Source organism: Bos javanicus, chromosome 5 (assembly GCF_032452875.1).
Source record: "Bos javanicus breed banteng chromosome 5, ARS-OSU_banteng_1.0, whole genome shotgun sequence".
Taxonomy (NCBI): Eukaryota; Metazoa; Chordata; class Mammalia; order Artiodactyla; family Bovidae; genus Bos; species Bos javanicus.
Window position 1 is genome coordinate 26,227,357 of NC_083872.1, and position 18,158 is coordinate 26,245,514.

The following is an 18,158-nucleotide window of genomic DNA, read 5'->3' on the forward strand; positions in this document are numbered from 1 at the left end:
GGGAGGAAAGAAAAAACTGGGGGTTACTGGATACATGTTAAAAGGAGGGGGGTTGCCACATCCAGATGGACTTCTTGGTGAGAATTCCAAGTGGGTAGAAAACAGAATCCCTCCCTGCCCCTCCCCCTCCGCCCCCATCAGGTAGACAATCTATCTGCAAAGTAGCAAGATGGATCTGCAAAACCTGCATGCATATTCTAGAGTATGCATTGCCAGCTTAGCCCTCATTTGAATAATAAGAGAAAGAGAGAGTGTGTGTGTGCATGCACACAGACCATCTGCTTAAGGCAAGCCTCTGCTGGGGAATAAATCACTGAATGAGGCATCAGGCAGGGAGGGTTTGAAGGGTGCAGAGCAAGGCTGACAGCCACTGCTCATAGGAAAAGTGGGATGGGAGTTGGGATGGGTAGGAAGCACTGGGCTGTATGAGCCATGAGCCCCAGTTCTCGGGATTAAGTGGGAGCCAAAGAAGATGTGTCTTTAGTCTCTAGTCTGCTGAGTTCAGGCCTGGTGGGCTGGGGTGGAATGCTACGCTGGCCTCTTTAGTGACCCGGTCCCTCTGGAGAGGAGGAAAGAAGAAAGTCATACCTGAGACACGGTCTGCTCCGTAAGGGGTACATCTTCTCCCTACAGCACAGAGAGACAAGCGTTCAGCGTGGAAAAAAGCTGGAGTGAGACCTGACTGAGGTTGGGGAGTGAGGAAGGAAGAGGCAGTCCTTTAAACTGAAGTGATGGGCACATGCCCTAACCTTCTCAGTCCCTCCTAGGGACTAGTTAGTGCAGCTACAATTTTACTTGGCTAGCCACAATTTTACTTGGCCAGAGGGACTGTGAGCAAAAAAAAAAAAAAAAAGGGTCATTTCATCCATCTTCTCTTTTAAGGCAGGAGGACTTCTTAAGATTTATTCCATTCCAGGTAATCAGCAGGTTATCTGATTCTCAACTTGGGGGTGGGAGACCTGATTCCCTAGTCAGAGAAGACCTTCCCTGAATATCAATATCGCTAGGGAGAGGATGAGGGGGAGCCCGGGGTAGTTTAATGGATCCCGCAAGGCCTGATGGGTAACGACAGCATGTTAATTTGAGAAATAAACTGCTGCAACAGCAGCCTGAGAAGGGAAAGGAGGGAGTCGGTTGGGGGGGTGGGGGGACCTTCTCTCTTGCCACACAGAGACATATGTTAAAGGAGAAGATTAAACTATGCAAATGGAGCCCACGACAGTTAAGGGAGAAGATTTCCCATTACCCAGCACTGTCAGCCTTCACTCTGGAGGTCAGAGCCGGGACATTCTGTGAGTGGGGAGACTGGCTTTGCTCAGGCCTCCCTGTAGCCCTACAATTTGCTGGTGGGCTCTCTCTGCACCTCGATGACTTGAGGCTTTCTATGGTTAACTCAGAAGCCTCTTTCTGGTACCACTGGCACCAAAGAGGACAGAGGTTCCTGCAAATAAGTACTTCCTGATGGAGAGGTGCTGTCCTCAGTTTCCTGAGACTTTAAAAGACAAGGAAGACAAGCCTCTGCCTCAGATGATTGGATTCATTCCCCCAGGAAGAAGCAGCCAACCTCAAAGTCCTTTATCATTTTAGAACCATCAATATTCAAGTTCCCTTTATTTCATCTTTGATTTTAAAAGTATGTATTAAATGTCCACTCTGTGCAGACTATATGAGATGCTAGGTACCAGGTAAGGGACAGAAACACCTTCCTTCTGCTTCCCATCCTTGAGATAAGGACAATTTGAAAGGGAAGGAGACAGTTACATGTATTCTACCAGCCCCAACCCTTTAGATCATTGAGGAGGTTTGGTCCTGGAGGATGAGTGGATGGGGGCTGTGGGGAACAAGCACAGTCCTACTTACCCTTAATGCCACCCGGTGTACCACTTGCTGGGGATCGCTCTCTAGGATCACCCTGAAGAGACATAGAAAAGACCACTGTTCACTCTGTCCTGAAGGACCAACTTACTGTGGGGGAACTCTGGTCACTCAGCCCCCTTGCTTCAGGACAGGGGCAGTGGCCCCACCCGTCACCCCAGATCCAGGGAGGCCCGGGGAGGGCAGAGAACTCACCCTCCATCTACGATTTCATCCACAGCCAAGAAGAGCCCCTCCATGTTCTCCAGCAGAGCTCGCTTTTCTACATTTTTCCTGAGTCCCCAAGAGAAGAGAAAACCCAGCCTGGGTGTGAAAGGGATCCTAGGACATGGTCTGAGCTGCGGGAGCCTCAGCTAGACCAATGTATGTCTCCACTAAGCACACAAAGAAGTGAATAAGAACTTTCTGGCTAACCCATCCTAACACCCTTCCTACACTTCTTTGCTGAGTAAGGATCAGGAATGCCAAGAAAGAGATTCAAAATATACATACAGTCAATTTCTGCCTATTCGAGGGCTGATTTCCAGAGCTATGCTTTCTTTCCTATCTGCTATGATGCTGCTTACAACATTGCTCATGAACACTGACATTAGTGTGTGGAAAAAAGGAAATCCACAGAGCTAACACTCAATCTGGAGGTGGCAGGAGGTGAGGAGGGGCTGAGTGCAAATTCTATTCGCTCTCAAGCTCTGACAAGCCTTCTAAGACTCTCCTTGCTCCCTCCCCTCCCCTGGCCTCCTTCCCCAACTCTGCTCAGGCCTTGAAAAGAAGCCCAACTAGGGGGCTGGGAACCGCCAGGGCCCAGCATCCACCAGCCTCAGATCCGGTGGTTGGTGCACATGGCCAGTCACATCCGTCAGTTTGACTCTTTCACTAGATCACTGAAATGAAGCCTATTCATTCACCTGGCTGAGAAATAAATCATCCCCTTCCTGAGGAAATCTGAGCCATTCACCCTGCTGATTTTGTGGGGCTGAGAGCGCCTGCTGTTCTGCTCCGTCTGGATGGATGTCTGTACTGGGCTCACTGGGGAGCCCTGGATGTTTTCAGGAAAAGTATCTTATATCTCTTCTACAGCCCATCTACGTGGGGAGTAGAGGATGGCGGGGAGGTAGATGGGGAGGAGAGGGTAAAAGGCACATTCTTCCTGTTCTATAGAAGGAACAACTAAGGGCCGCACATGAAAAATTAGGAGTGGCGCCTCCATTCCCGAGGTGCTGATGTCGTATCCGGGACACTTCCCTTTCTCTATCTTGAATGTAAAGAATGAAGCCCAGGAGAACACTGTGAGGTGCTTGGAGCTCCGACAGAGCCACAGCAGGATGTGACAGCAGACACAGGGGCAAAGATTCTGCTCCCTCCCAATCCTTTCTCTCAGGAGAATTATTCCACAGGAGTAACACACTCCCCCATCCAGTCCTCCCCATCAGTGTAAATTACTCTGAAATAATAAGCCCAATTTCTCAAGGTAAATCAACTCCTTGCAGCCTCTGTTGAGCCCCCACAAATCCCTGGGCCCGAAGAAGAGCAACTTTCTCTCCCAAACAGATGTCAAGAATGGCCTGCTCACCTCAGCATCTGGCTCAATGAGTCGAAGAGGCAGTTCAGAACAGTCATGAGCATCAGCTATTTGGAGACAGAAGAAGCAGAAGGATAAAGTTCAAGGCCCCGAAAGCTGCTACCTGAAAACAAAACCCTCTAACTCATTAAGGATCAAAAGACACAGGCTTTCACAAAAGGCCAGCAGCATATGGTGGAAGTGAGAGTAAAACAGGAAGAAGACAAAAATAAATTCTGCTTCATGATCTTGTAATTTGAGGTCTCTCTTTGACCAGACTGTTCAAACAACTTTCCTGTCAGTCTTCTGCGTGTATTTCCCAACTGTATATGTGTTACCCTATGTCTTAGAAAAATCATTAACCAAGCAATAGCTTAAGTCAGTTGTGCAGACAGCACGGACTTTGGAGTCAGACAGATGTGGACGTGAATCCTCGCTGAAGCATTTCTAGATGTGTGACCCTGGGAAAGTTATCAGCTTGAACCACATGAAACAGCCACATCTGTAGTCCAACAGTGGTCAAATGTAAGTAATTTCATACAGTTCCTCAAGGTTTAGTTTAATCATCTATAAAACGAGGGCACTAGTGCCCAAAACTCACAGAGGTGCTACAAGGTTTAAATAACAATGCATTCTACAAAGCACTTACAGTGATAAGAATTCAGTAAGAACTGGTTTTCTCAAACTGTGACTTTTGCCTCAAATTATGTGGGGGCTTATTTTTACTTATCTACTCTCCTTAAAAGTTGTGACCTGAGGTAAATAGTTTTTCCTACATATGGGAAGAGGTTAGGGCTATACCCAGTCTTCGAAGAGCCACTCAGAATATATGGCTTCAATATGACTCAGGATATTGCCTAATTGGCCCAAACTCAGTCAGGTGTGGCTCATTCACAGGTGAACCCTGATCACAACTCAGAAATCCATCTTAAAAACACTAGGCAGGGAAGGCCATTGATAATGTATGTTAGTGTGTTATCAAAACATAGACGGTGTGTCCTAGGCGGACACAGAGAGAAAGCTGGGAAAGCTTGTGTTCCAGGTTGATTTAGTTGCTCGGCCATGTTTGTGAGGCTGACATGGATCTCGGACAACTTCATCAGCCAGTCAGAAGCCAAAGGCACACGGCAGTCCTTGGGCCCAGAACCAGTCACAAGGGCCTGCCAGCGGTTCAGGAGATGAGAGCAGAGATGGCAGAGTGTGGGGATTCTCACCTCATTTTCATAGGAGCTGCCGATCACATAGAAATAGAGATCGATACTGCTTTTGTATACCACTGTCAGGCCTTCCAAGAGGGCAATTTCACCTGTGGGGATGGGTGGGGGGGAACAAAGGTGGAAACAGTAGGTGGTCTGAGACTTGCAAGTAGGGTAGAGGCAGTTACCATGAATTAGTATTCAGCTATGTGGGGCTGAGAGAAGGTGGGTCTTAATGACCCCCACAAAGACCAAAGTTGACCTGCTTTTTATTTCAGGTGATAGCAGAAGAAGGCAAGTATAAATGGGGGAGTCTAAGCATCTCCTTCTCTAACTGCTCCCCGCCCCTACTACCCTTATTTCCCTCCTTGTATGAGACAGGATACTAGTCGATCCTTCGGAGGTGAAAATGCAGAGCGGTCACCTTTACAGACTTCCATTTACCTGCCCTAATGGATGCGGTACAATAAGCAGAGCTGCAGTTAAATTTGTCAAGTGAGGCTCATAAATCCAGGGACTAGACAGGTAGCTAACAGCCAACCTTCTAGCGCGGTATTCCCGCGTGAGGTACACTCACCTCCCCATTACATTTCTGAAGAGTTTATTATATGAGGGGAGGAGGAAAAAAAGAGAAAAAGGAGGCAGAGTCATTTCATCCTTCCTCCACAGTCCCATTGCTGCCCGCTTCCTGCTGTGGCTCCCCCCGGCCACCCACCATGGGGAGTAGGGAAAGGAAAACGACCTACTGTCAGTCCGATGGGTCTTGTTGAAAATGTTCTTCTCAAAGGCCTTTTGCTCCTTGACACTGGGGTAGGTGTCGTCATAGTACTGGTCAGAGGGAAGGAGACGGGTTGGGCTGTTAGAGCTGGAAGCCCAGGATGATTAGTGACTGTTTTGCCCTGGGTCTTGGATTGCTCCCCTTCAAGGGATGGGGTGAAGAGAAATACTGACAGGAAGAAGGGAGAACCACAGAGGTAGGGAATGGGCAGTGAGTAATCGGATAGAAAACAAATTTTTTAAGGACCCTGCTCTAAGCCACCCTACCTCATGGTTCCCAGGTTGGAAGGGCAAAAGGCCTAGAAGCCCTGTGAGGAGGCTCTGCCCCATCTGTACGCCAGGGCAGCAGCCCTGAGGCCATCCCAGGCGCCACCCCAGGTCAGGGAGCACTGCTAGAGAACACAGAAGGCACCAGCCCTCACTCACTGAGCAAGGCTGAGGAATTGGGAAGGGCTGCAATACCCTCCTCTGTAGAAGGACAAGCTCTGCCTGGGCTCTCGGCTCTCTGGTATTTTAGCTTCCTTTCCAGCAAACTCAAAGAAGCGGGAGGCAAGCTAGCACACCATGGAGCCCACTCCCAAGCTCTCCCTGGCATGGGGGCGGAGACACAGGCTGCTAAATCGCTCTGCTCTTTAGGGGCTAATCCGTCGCAGTCAGCTGAAGACCTATGACAGGTCTGGCATTTAGTAACTGGATAACTGTTTCAAAAGGTGTCCTGCATAGTTACATCCAATTACAGGGAGGAACAGCTGGTGAATTCTAAACTAATCTCTACCTGCTGATTGATTTATGCGATGCTTGCCCGGAGTTAATACACCAGGGACAGAAAAAATTTCTCTAGGAGGGGGAGAATATGGAGGGAGAGGAGAGGGGTGTCCTTCCTCTTCTCTTTCAATGGATTCAAAGTTAGAAACATCGGACCGGGAAAGTCAGGAAGTAGCAAGCTTGGTAGTGACTATGGATGTAGGGCTGGAACCGTGGAACTGCACGAGAATTCCCTGGAAAAACTCAGGCAGGATGATGGGGTAGAAGGGAAAGGGACAGGGGTGATGGGCCTTTGTAAGAAGCAGGCTGCTTCTTACATCCATACACTTCTTTGTTCAGAAACCAAGCTCCAAAGCTTTTCTCTCTTCTGATGTTGATGACAAAGTCTAAGGATGGGCAGGTAGGGAAGCAGGGCAACTAACAGACAGGAGCAGTTTAGGTTTTATCTGGAGTAGTCAGATAGAAGAATTCTCAAAATTATTTGTGGATGAATAGGAGTGAATGGGGCCAGTCCCAAGATCCAAAACTCTGTCTTGCTTCTCAACTAATCTGAAAGGGAATCTCACCTTGGCAAAAAGTCGATCTCCATCATTGTCCAGAATCAGGATGGCTTTGACGGTATACAGGGAGGGTTCCTGAAGAGATATGAACATAGCTTCAGTCCTGAAGGCTCTTGCCACCACTCACAAACCAGATACCTTCTCTTAATCCTACTGGGGCTGCAATGGGTTACAGAGATGCCTCTGTATGTCCCCTATCCCAACCTGGTTAGACTTTGACATTTCCCACTGAGAATGACTGAGCAACAAATGAACTGAATTGAGGGAGGGGACTTTTCAACAAAGGACCCAGAGCAGCGCCAGAGAAACAATTTCTATGAGCCAGACTCACAGAGGGCTTAATCAAAGTAGGTCATGCTGTTATTTCCAAATATTATGCTATAGTTATTTTCCAAATTACTCTCCCTCCTCCCTGGTCTCCTATGCACAGGTGGGTATGGAATGTGACCAGATTAATTAATAAGCACTGCACGGGGCTATAGGAAAACAGGGTTGAATGCCCTAGTGTACTTGGAAGTTGCTGCAGTGGCGATGCAGAGGCATAAAGCAAGCCCTCCCTAAACCACCCACTCACTGAGCAGAGGGGAAGGAGCAGGCATGCGCACACGTACACACTCACACACAGACACAACAGTTCTGAATGCAGCCCAGGGAGACATCCATCTTCTAAGACTTCTCCGAGGATCCCAACTCCTCTACTATACCCTGACCACCACCACTTAACTTGCCAAAACAAAAACCAATCTGAATTTGGGGTTGTTAAGAAGCAGTAAGAAGAGGCTCCATCTAAGAAACACTGTGAAACCTGCAGATAAGGAGCAGGAGAGGAGTGGTCCTTCACCACCAAGAATCAACCTTTGAGGAAACTGGCTCTCATAAAGAAATGAGGGACTTCCCTGGTGGCCCAGTGGTTAAGACTCCATGCTTCCACTATAGAGGGCATGGGTTTGTCCCGGGTTGGGAAACTAAGATTCTGCATGCCACACGGCACGGCCACAAAAAAAAAAAAAAGAAAGAAAGAAATCAAGAATTTCAGCCTTAATGGTTACACTCAAACTCAAAGCATGTCACTTTGTAAAAGCTCCTCCACTTCTGCAACTTCCAGGGAACCAACTAACACGAAAGGAGAAGAAGGGAAGGGAGATAGCGGTACATGTATGAAAGTGTTTGCAGGCTCAGAGTCCTTGACTATCAATGTTACTTACCATACATATTCTTCCCCTGTGCTATGAGACAAGGCTGATGCTTTGCTACCTCCATTTCCTGATCCTACTTAGGAAACCCACAGCTCTCACAGGGCCAAACATATTCTCTATTCTCCAAGCATACATTTAACAAAGACCCAAAGGTGAGGAGGAAAGAATCGCTGCCAAGGATCTGTAGCTTCTACCAAGGTAAACTATCCTATGAGGCGCCAGGAGGTTTATGGTTCCAAGCAAAGAACCAACCTGAGCTCAAGGAGTTAAGAAGGAGAGGAAAGGGAACCCAGTATTTTGAGAACAAAATGATGAAGAATGTAAGCTTTCCCCACTTGGATTCTTGAGGACAGAAAATTTTGTTTCATTCACTGATTTATTACAAGTGTCCAGAATAATACACATACTAAATTCTCAATATTTATTGAATGATTATGAGAATAAATAAAGTTTGAGAGTAAGGTAAAAATTTATTGATGCAATAAGCATCTAGGGGATTTCTCTTATAATTAGGCTTCCTCATACAGGTAGATTTTCTGGTGTGGCCCTTTTGGGTGACATTACTACCAACTCATCCTCCTCTGACGAACACTCCTTAGAAATGCCCATGCTATACACATTACTTTCTGGAATACTCTCTCAAACTGAGGGACTCTGTCTAGAAGAAGGAAGTCCTCTAGAGTCTCATCTAAAAGGTCACAAATACAGCAGCTTTCCCAACTCCTAATTCCCCACAGAATGATCTTCCCATAAGCAGGCTCAATTCTGTAGAAACCTGGATCCTTGATTCACCAACAGGGAGACACTCAGGGATTCTTTCCTTAATGAAGGAAAAGAAGTCCATCCGGAAGGGAATTCAGAAGAAATCATTTTCCCCACAGCCTCTTCCCTGGAAATCCTTGGCTCTGTTCAGGCTATCTGCAACCTTAGAGAGCTTCCCAATGGCTTAAACGGGCATTGATCTGGCACAGGTAACTCGTGCTTGCAGCCGCAGGGTCTGGCATCTCTAGAAAGAACAGGATCCCAAAGCAGAGGAAAACGGTTACGGCCACCAGCCAAGTCGGAGAGCCAGACAATCCTCTGTGGCCAACAGGGAAAGAGAGTGCCTAAAACAACTGGCAAAGAGGGGACAGATGCCTGGGTCCTGCTCCCGGCTCTTTTCACTGGCTTCCTAGAAGGCGCCATCAAGGAAACCCCCAAAATAGAAACATGAATCTTCCTGGGAAGGATAAAAGACAGGGCAAAGGCAGGGGAAGGAGAAGACCAGATGTGACTGTAAGTCTGAAAGGGCTAAGAAGGCACTAGAGAAAAGGCTGGTCATTTCAAACTTCCAAAGGAATGACCACTCTAAATAAAGCCGAGAACTTGGCCAGAGCTTCCACGCTGCTTTAGTTCTCCACTCGGCTACAGCCAGCCCGGCAGCTTCTCCTTTACTTCTCCTGCCACCTCCTGACTACAGCTGGTTCCACTTCAGCCTGGGGCCTTTACCTCTCAGGACTGTGTGTGTGTGGGTGGGGAGGGGGTGGCCAGGGGAGGGCCTGAAGTTCCTCTCATATCATAAAACCAGGCTGTTTAAAGGGCCCAGAAGCCATTACTGATAATGTAATTTCATTTTAAGTTTTTTGCAAAGGGCAAGTTTATAAACAACTCCCAGCTACTGAGAAGCAGCATTCCTGGACAATGGACTAGGCCTGACCTTGTTAACACATTAAATGCTGATTATTGAGAAAGACCCTACATGCTTAGGGACACATTCAAAGGATTTTTAAAGGCCTGTTCTTCCCTCCCACTCCCAAATGGGTAGCTGCTAGAAAGCTTTCGAGACAAAGTTCTGTGATGCACTGACTTTCAGAGAGCCACAGCCTGAGTGTATAACAGAACTTCACCTCAAATGCTAACAGTGACTGGAAATGATATACAGGCAGATTGGTCTGTGGGAGGTTGGGTGGCTCAGATTTTCATGTCCCTTTTTATTATCAAGAAAACTAGACTGTACTCCTCAGGAGAGCTGAAACAACACTGAACAAGCAACGAGACTGCTACAAACAAGTCTTTGATCTCAATCAGAGGCTTCTGAAGCTTGGTGAAAAACAACATCTCCTGGTACCCCCTACCCCAGCACACAGAGGACTAAAAGGGAAGAGTCACTCCTAGTGCTGCCCCCTGTGGGTCTTCAGGTGACCTGCAGCCTCCTCAGAACTATAATTATTAGCAAAAATATTCAAAAGGCAGCACTGGAGAAAAGCTCTTATCCGTGTGTCTTTTAAGTCAAACTATAAGAAATGGGCCCTGAAAAAGCATGGAATTAAGTCTGTTCACAATGTACAGTAAAAGGATACTCTGGGATAAGATTGTGATATGCCACCAGAAGAGGACCAGGGTAGTGTTTGGAGCAGGCACAGGATATTTGGGGATTATGACTATTTTATTTGATCTTTGGTGGGGGCGGGGGGAGAAGGCAGAAGGGAGGGATCCAAGAAGACTTTGCGGAGTTAGAGGATGAGATCCACAAAGCTGAAAGGACATAAGTAAAAAATCTGGTTGAGATTTCTAGAAAGTTCTTCATTCTCTACTTATAAAGAAATCTTTATGGCCATGCCAGAAAGTAGTGCCCTGGCTTGAAAATAGGTCTCAATCAACTAGAAACAAGATGCTCTTTCCTTAAATCTATTTTATAAAGTAAAACCAAGGCTATAAAAAAACTAGGAGAAATTTCTAGATACCACTCCAGCTCCACATGGCTGAGCAGGTATTTTGCTCCCTGATTCTGTGCCAATTTCTAAAATGAAAAGCTCCTGTAGGTTTGAAGGCTCCAGTTTGCCAGCCACAAGCCTAGGGACTTCAGATGAGAAGAACTAGCTAAAGGTTTTAGCCAGAGAAAAACCATTTTCACATCCTACCCAAGGGTTTACTTAGATTCAGACAACACAGCTCAGGAAAGAAGAGGAGCCACAGGTACCACAGAACATTCCCCAGCCGACATGAGACCAAATGTTGGTTATTAAGAGGAAAGTGAACCCAAGTGTCAGGAAGGAAGAACTGATGGTAGGAAGAGCCACCCGGAAAGACTCTTCGGATCTGACACAGAAACAAAACAGAAAACCATGGTCACCGGAAGTCTGCCACTACAAGAAAAAATGTTTCGATAACCTGATGAAATCCATGGACCTTGTGACCAGGAAAACACACATTCACAAATTTTTATGAGTTCAAGGAGTTCATAGACCTAGATTTAGAATTACATGAGATTCTCTCTGCAGACAGAAAGATGGTGTGGAGAGGGGAGAAAAAAAGGATAAATGAGTGATACTTTTGTAAACCACCCCCTCGCCTCTGCCAGGCACCGAATAATGACTTCAATGAACATGTGTGTGGCCTTCATAAATAAATGATTGAGAAAACTAACACAGCCAGCAGGGGGAGCTAAGGTCAGCACCACACCCCTCCAGCTTTCAGTGAGTAAATCCAGCAGCTCTGAGACAGGCAGGACAAAGATAATCAGATCCCAAACTCTTCAGGAATACAGTTTCAGGTCCTTTCTTAAAATTCTGAAAGCCCATCTGCCAGAGAATTTTTTGCACAGAGGTTACACAGTCCCCAATTCTTCAGCTATTCTGGAAATGGAAGAATTACAAAAATGAGAGTCAAAGCGAGGAGTACTGCTATGAAGAGATGAACTGACAAGCAGAAATAGAGTACTTCTCAGGTGTGAAATATCTGAACCCTGAGAGCAACATTAGAACTTCCTGCTTGCCCCGTTGGATAATCCAAGAGCCCTCATTTAAATATCACACAGCAAAGGGAAAACTCAAATGGGGCTAGATCTATTTCTGATGAGTCCTTAGTCATGATTTGTATCGTGATTTATTCCCCCCACCCGTGTGCTCCTGAAAACAAAAAGCTAGTCTCTGAAAGACTGAACTGACAGCCTCTGTGTTCATCTTTCAAGCTACTTGCTCCCCCAAATCAACCCTGAGACAGAACTGCTATCTTCTCCCCTAGTTTCAGCCTCCCTCTAAAATCTACACAAATAAAAGAAGCTAGAGAAAATTGGTAGACAGAATTATCCAGGCCAAATGGCTGTGGATGGGCATACCTACTTTAATAGTGGGAAATTTTAAAAGCCAAGTAAGGAGACCAAGGTTTCATCTGCAGCATGTAAGACTTAGATTACACAACAGCAAAGACTTCCTGAAGAGATGGGGGTGGTCAAACATCAGAAAAGGTGACAGGCTTGGGAGTCTAAGAACAGAACTCCTCTAATAATCTGATCTGAGAGAAAGCATAAACTGTGTAGAATCAGCAGAGGGAGATATGAGGCTCTGGCCAGTACGGGTATCTCAACATGTGCATGGACTCAACCTCCCAATCCATCTTCATCAAAGCTGTCCATGGGCACGCTGCCTTCCATCTTCCTAATTACTCTATCATAAGTGGGTAGGTAGGCACTGATTCTTTATCCCTGTTCCATCCTTTATTTGCTTCTCAGTTTTCTTGTCAGTATCCTGACTCTAACCAAGTCACGTTGACGGAGTAAAGCAAGAAAACAGTAGCAAGTATCTAGCTGAAAAAGAGACCCTAAATCTGCCACTAGGTTCCCTCAAATATCTGGATAATTGCATTCATCCTCCCAAGGAAGACCTGGCTTCTCCGGGGTCTGGCTTTCTTCACATGGAGGCCCCCTCCTCCTCCTTTGACCATGTGACAGCTCCCCTAGACCTCTGATATAATTTATACCTTGCCAGGGACCAACTCTTTCCCACCACCGTGAAGGAGAGGGAAAAAATATATATAAATACGTCGGAAATCTATAACGAGGTCTTCTTGGAGGGCAAGACATGGGGAGAGTTAGAAGCAGCGTCAATTGCTCTTTGGGGGTTTTAGTTCAAGCCAAGGTCTGCTTCCAGCAATCAACCATTAAAACAAGCCGGCCAGAGTAACAGCACAGTTTATTCTGATCATTTAATTTGAAGTGTCAATAAATTAAACTTCAATCAATTAAACTAGGTGTGCAATAACCCAGATGGACACCCCGACACCAACATAATCACAATAAAAATTTTTATGGCTGCCAGGGACCTCACCGGGGGCAGTGCTGGCACTGCTCACGCCCTAGCTGAGAAATATATCTCCACAGTGCAGGAATGAGGAGATTGCTTCTCCTAACGAAATGGACCAGCCAGGCACCGGCAAGGACGCAGCTGGGAGAGGGGCACAGGGGACTGCCAGGAATGAGATGGGAGTGCTTTGGGGGCTTAATGTAATTGATACCTTTGCCCAGAGCAGGGGAAGGGGGCATTTAGGCCAAGTACCTCTACTGTTAGTGCCAAAAGAATTTAACAAAAGCCCCATTAAGATGATTCAGGAAGCGAAGGCCATAGAGCAATATCAGCCTTTAAAAGTCATTGATGTATTCTGCATAGTTTCTTCCTCCAATATATACGCATACTCCTGTGTGCACTCTGGATTCCCTGATTACTGAATGAGGCTTAGAATTCAGGATCTGGTCATTGTTTTAGGATAGAAATTTACAAAGGGGAGAGAAAGAATAGAATTAAGAAGTCTAGTCCATAAAGCACTGGAAAAGCTCTAAGAAAGTGAATCCAGAGAGGACTAAGAAAAATGAAACCTATGAGGAAGATTTAAAGATCTGGACTGCTAGAGTAATTCAGTTTTGATGAAAAAAAGGGTAAAAGAGGGAAGGAGGAAGGGGATACGTCATTATCTTTAAGATTCCAGAGGTTATTAATGGAGAATGGTGACCTGCAGAGATACCTCTCCATTCACAACAGAGAACCAACAGAAAAGAGCAGGAAAGAGGAAGGTGTGTCCAGGCCAGGTGCATTAATATCAAGCACTAGGAATGGAAGATGAAAGGGTCTCTTTCCGTAGAAAAGAACCTGAGAAAGATTAGACAAATGTGCTTGAAAGGTAGGAACGGACCACTTAATTCAAGAAAGAAACGTGACCCATTGTAAAGTACATAAATGAAGGGAACGTATTAGCATCACTGACTCAATGGACCTGTTGTCGTTGCTGTTCAGTCCCTCAGTCGTCTCCAACTCTTTGCAGTCCCACGGACTGTAGCATGCTAGACGTGTGTGTCCTTCACTATCTTCCAGAGTTTGCTCAAGCTCTTGTCTATTGAGTCGGTAATGCCATCCAACCATCTCATCTACTGTCGTCCCCTTTGCCTCCTGCCTTCAATCTTTCCCAGCATCAGGGTCTTTCCAATGAGTTGGCTCTTCATATCAGGTGGCCAAAGTACTAGAGCTTCAGCTTCAGCATCAGTCCTTTCAGTGAATATTCAGGGTTGATATCTTTTAGAATTGTCTGGTTTAATCTCCTTGCTCTCCAAGGGACTCTCAAGAGTCTTCTCCAGCACCACAGTTCGAAGGCATCAATTCTTTGGCACTCAGCCTTTTTTACTGTCCAGCTCTCACATCTGTATGTGACTCCTGGAGAAACCATAGCTTTGACTATATAGACCTTTGTCGGCAAAGTAATGTCTCTGCTTTTTAATACACTGTCTAGGGTTTTCATAGCTTTTCTTCCAAGGGGTAAGCTTCTTTTAATTTCATGGCTGCGGTCACCATCTGCAGTGATTTTGGAGCCCAAGAAAATAAAGTCTGTCACTGTTTCCATTGTTTCCCTATCTATTTGCCATGAAGTGACGGGACTAGATGCCACAACCTTCGTTTTTTGAACGTTGAGTTTTAAGCCAATGGACCTGAGTTTGAGCAAACTCCAGGAGATAGTGAAGGACAGTGAAGCCTGGTGTGCTGCAGTCCAAGGGGTCACAGAGTTGGACACAACTTAGCGACTAGACAACAACAACAATTGGTATTTAGAAATTTCCATAATCAGATCAAATTTCAAATGATGGTTCTTTTTGACACCTCCCCCCACTTTACTTACCCTTCTCCTTAGTATCCTATGGCTATGTGTCTTGTAAAGGTGAGGATTGAATACACTTTGATCAGATTTTCCCAGAGGGCCAGTCAAACCAGGAAACAGACATGTGAGAGGAAGGAGCCTAAAAGAACTTTACAAGAGGTCTGCCTTCTCTAAGAAGCAGTTTGTTAAATACTGGTAGCTCAAACGGTAAAGAATCTGCCTGCAATGCAAGAGACCTAGGTTCAATCCTTGGGTCAGGAAGATCCCCTAGAGAAGGGCATGGCAACCCACTCCAGTATTCTTGCCTGGAGAATTCCATGGACAGAGGAGCTTGGCAGGATACAGTCCATGGGGTCACAAAAAGTCAGACACAACTGAGTGACTAATACTTTCACTTTCACCCAGATACAATCAACACTTTAGCTCAATAGGAAGCTCAGGTAAAAGTCCAGGGAATTCCTTATACTTTTCACAATGAAGATGGTGACCCAAGAATTAGAAGTTGCCACTGAGCAGACAGAGAAGGGGATGAGATAAAAAGAACAGTGAGAAAGGGTGATTCTGAATCAGATGGAGCTGTATTTTGTGGATCAGAATGTGAGGGTAGTGAGAAGAGAAAAATTTAGGGAATACCACCTGATTCTCAACCAGGGTTCCACATCTGAAACACTGAATACTGAAAATTATTTAATACTATTTTTTTACTCCTCCCAAAGACAGTATTTAAAACTAGTGACACTGTGTATATAGAGAAGTTGATTCATTACATACAATGATGTCTTAGGGCATCAGGGCTTAATTCTCCCCTGGAACTCCAGTTGAGAAGGGCTGGAATGGTGAGAAAGATACATAAGTTCTTAATTGGGGGCCCAAAATATATTGAAAATAGTAAAGAGCACACACATTTAAAAATGTTGGGAAGCACAGACAAAGAGGAAAGAAATTACTAATATGATATTCTAAGAACTCTGGTGACCAAATCCAGCCATCTCATCCTCTGTCGTCCCCTTCTCCTCCTGCCTCCAATCCCTCCAAGCATCAGAGTCTTTTCCAATGAGTCAACTCTTCGCATGAGGTGGCCAGAAAGTGAAGAGGAACTAAAAAGCCTCTTGATGAAAGTGAAACAGGAGAGTGAAAAAGTTGGCTTAAAGCTCAACATTCAGAAAACTAAGATCATGGCATCTGGTCCCATCACTTCATGGCAAATAGATGGGAAACAGTGGAAACATGTCAGACTTTATTTTGGGGGGCTCCAAAATCACTGCAGATGGTGACTGCAGCCATGAAATTAAAAGACGCTTACTCCTTGGAAGGAAAGTTATGACCAACCTAGATAGCATATTCAAAAGCAGAGACATTACTTTGCTAACAAAGGTCCATCTAGTTAAGACTGGTTTTTCCAGTGGTCACTTATGGATGTGAGAACTGGACTGTGAAGAAAGCTGAGCACTGAAGAATTGATACTTTTAAACTGTGGTGTTGGAGAAGACTCTTGAGAGTCCCTTGGACTGCAAGGAGATCCAACCAGTCCATCCTAAAGGAGATCAGTCCTGGGTGTTCACTGGAAGGACTGATGCTGAAGCTGAAACTCCAATCCTTTGGCCACCTCATGCGAAGAGTTGACTCACTGGAAAAGACCCTGATGCTGGGAGGGATTGAGGGCAGGAGAAGGGGACGACAGAGAATGAGATGGCTGGATGGCATCACCGACTTGATGGACATGAGTTTGGGTAAACTCTGGGAGTTGGTGATGGACAGGGAGGCCTGGCGTGCTGCGATTCATGGGGTTGCAAAGAGTCAGACACGACTGAGCGACTGAACTGAATCCCTATATTTGCCATTTTGAAAGAGGGATATTGAAACCTGTTACTCTCTTTAACCCGATGAGGATTTGGAAGTGTACATGTGAAGAGCTGAAGTGGGGTAAAAAAGGCAAAAAATGAACATAGAGTTTATTCAATTAAGGAAGAAGCTGGGAGTTAAATTCCTATACATTACACATACATATATATGTTAACAACCCCACGTTTGAAACGGGTGGGGCACTTTTGAGAGAAATGCTCAGTTCTAAAGAAGAGGTAATAGTATTTTATTTTTTTGAACAAGCAAAAAGGATTATATGGACAGGGGATGTAACACGCCTCTTTAGTCACCAAAGTTCTTACATAACCAGAGAAGAGTTGGCATCCCAGATCCTACAGTAGTAAGAATTCCCAAAATTTAAATGAACCGGAAAAAAGAGAACAGAATAAGAAGTCTGAAAAAACATTCCACAATCCAACACTAACTCTTATCAGGTATTCCAGAACTCTAATGGAATACTGATTCCTTATGACGACAAAATCTACATAGTAGGAAATCGAAGAAATAGTTTTAAGGTCTACGACAGGGAATTATCAACGGAGAGTTGCACTGTGACAAGTTGTTTGTGATGACAAACACCTGCACTCTATTCTTAAAATTTGAGGCGAGTTTGGAGATTTGGGGGAACTCAAATCACAGTATCATCCACAATGCGCATAATCAGAGAGAATCTGAAGGACCCCAATGCAGTACGCTTATGATCCTATGTGTCCTAAGGACTCCATGTGCTCCCTTCAACTTTCCACCAACTCTGCCCTATCCCCGGCACAGCTTCCTACTCTAAACCGAGGCTTTAGCTCCGGCACTAGGCCACAGGCTTATTCCAGGGACCTGCAAAACGTTCGGACCCCGAGGATTACCCGGAACTCCCCTTTCTACCCCCTCCCACTCAGACTGAACCCCGACTCCCGGCCCCCCTGGACATTGCAGCATCTCGGCTGCCCCTCCAGCTCCTACCAAAATCAGCGCCTCCATCTTGCCCCGCAGCTGGTGCCGACGTGGAGCCACAGAAGCAACACCGCCTCTGATTGGCCCTACGCCCTCATTAGATCCCGCCTAGAATGAAGGTTATTGGACGCCCAAAGGTCATCTATTATTTTATTGGCCAATCAGTGTACTAGTTTGCTTAGCGGAAGCAAGGTGTCCAGCCAGAAGGCGCAGGTATTTGATTGTCAGTTTAAACATTCAATAAAACGACAAAACCTCACGGCTGAATGGAGCGGGAAGGTCAGAGGGGCGGGGTTGTTTCCATGGGGAACAGAGGAAGCGATTATTAATTTTCAATTGGCCTGGCGGAGGGCACGTGATATCGTCGGCTGGATTTAGTAACTTTAATTCGCACTCTCTTTAGGGGGCGCTGTGTCTCTTTGGCCCTTAACACTGGCAGGTCTTGATGTAATCCTACCGGAATCTTCATTCCGGAGCCTCCATTGGGTCCCCGATGTCCACGGTTGCTTTGGCAATCACTACT

The 18,158-nt window shown here is 45.8% G+C and overlaps 2 protein-coding genes across 9 annotated transcripts in view; one reads left to right on the forward strand and one right to left on the reverse strand.

Annotated features, from left to right (window-relative positions):
- The window catches only part of GPR84 (G protein-coupled receptor 84), a 19,285-nt gene extending 14,526 nt beyond the window's left edge, over nucleotides 1-4,759 (forward strand). For 2 of the 4 annotated variants that reach the window (XM_061415811.1, XM_061415814.1), the window contains one exon: nucleotides 3,424-4,759. In XM_061415811.1, the coding sequence (XP_061271795.1) occupies nucleotides 3,424-3,465 (42 nt within the window). In that variant the 3' untranslated portion in view covers nucleotides 3,466-4,759. Of the gene's footprint in view, nucleotides 1-2,095 lie in introns of all 4 variants that reach the window. The other 2 variants (XM_061415810.1, XM_061415813.1) reach the window with 2 other exon arrangements.
- Nucleotides 1-17,742, reverse strand: part of COPZ1 (COPI coat complex subunit zeta 1) — a 19,373-nt gene extending 1,631 nt beyond the window's left edge. For 2 of the 5 annotated variants that reach the window (XM_061415825.1, XM_061415826.1), the window contains exons 1-8: nucleotides 17,645-17,742; nucleotides 6,738-6,806; nucleotides 5,376-5,457; nucleotides 4,648-4,739; nucleotides 3,446-3,501; nucleotides 2,071-2,148; nucleotides 1,861-1,912; nucleotides 589-682 (exon numbers count right to left, since the gene is read on the reverse strand). In XM_061415825.1, coding sequence (XP_061271809.1) covers nucleotides 589-682; nucleotides 1,861-1,912; nucleotides 2,071-2,148; nucleotides 3,446-3,501; nucleotides 4,648-4,739; nucleotides 5,376-5,457; nucleotides 6,738-6,806; nucleotides 17,645-17,662 — 541 coding nt within the window. In that variant the 5' untranslated portion in view covers nucleotides 17,663-17,742. Of the gene's footprint in view, nucleotides 1-10; nucleotides 560-588; nucleotides 683-1,860; nucleotides 1,913-2,070; nucleotides 2,149-3,445; nucleotides 3,502-4,647; nucleotides 4,740-5,375; nucleotides 5,458-6,737; nucleotides 6,807-17,644 lie in introns of those variants that run through there. The other 3 variants (XM_061415828.1, XM_061415827.1, XM_061415829.1) reach the window with 3 other exon arrangements.
- Nucleotides 17,743-18,158: the final 416 nt, after the last annotated feature.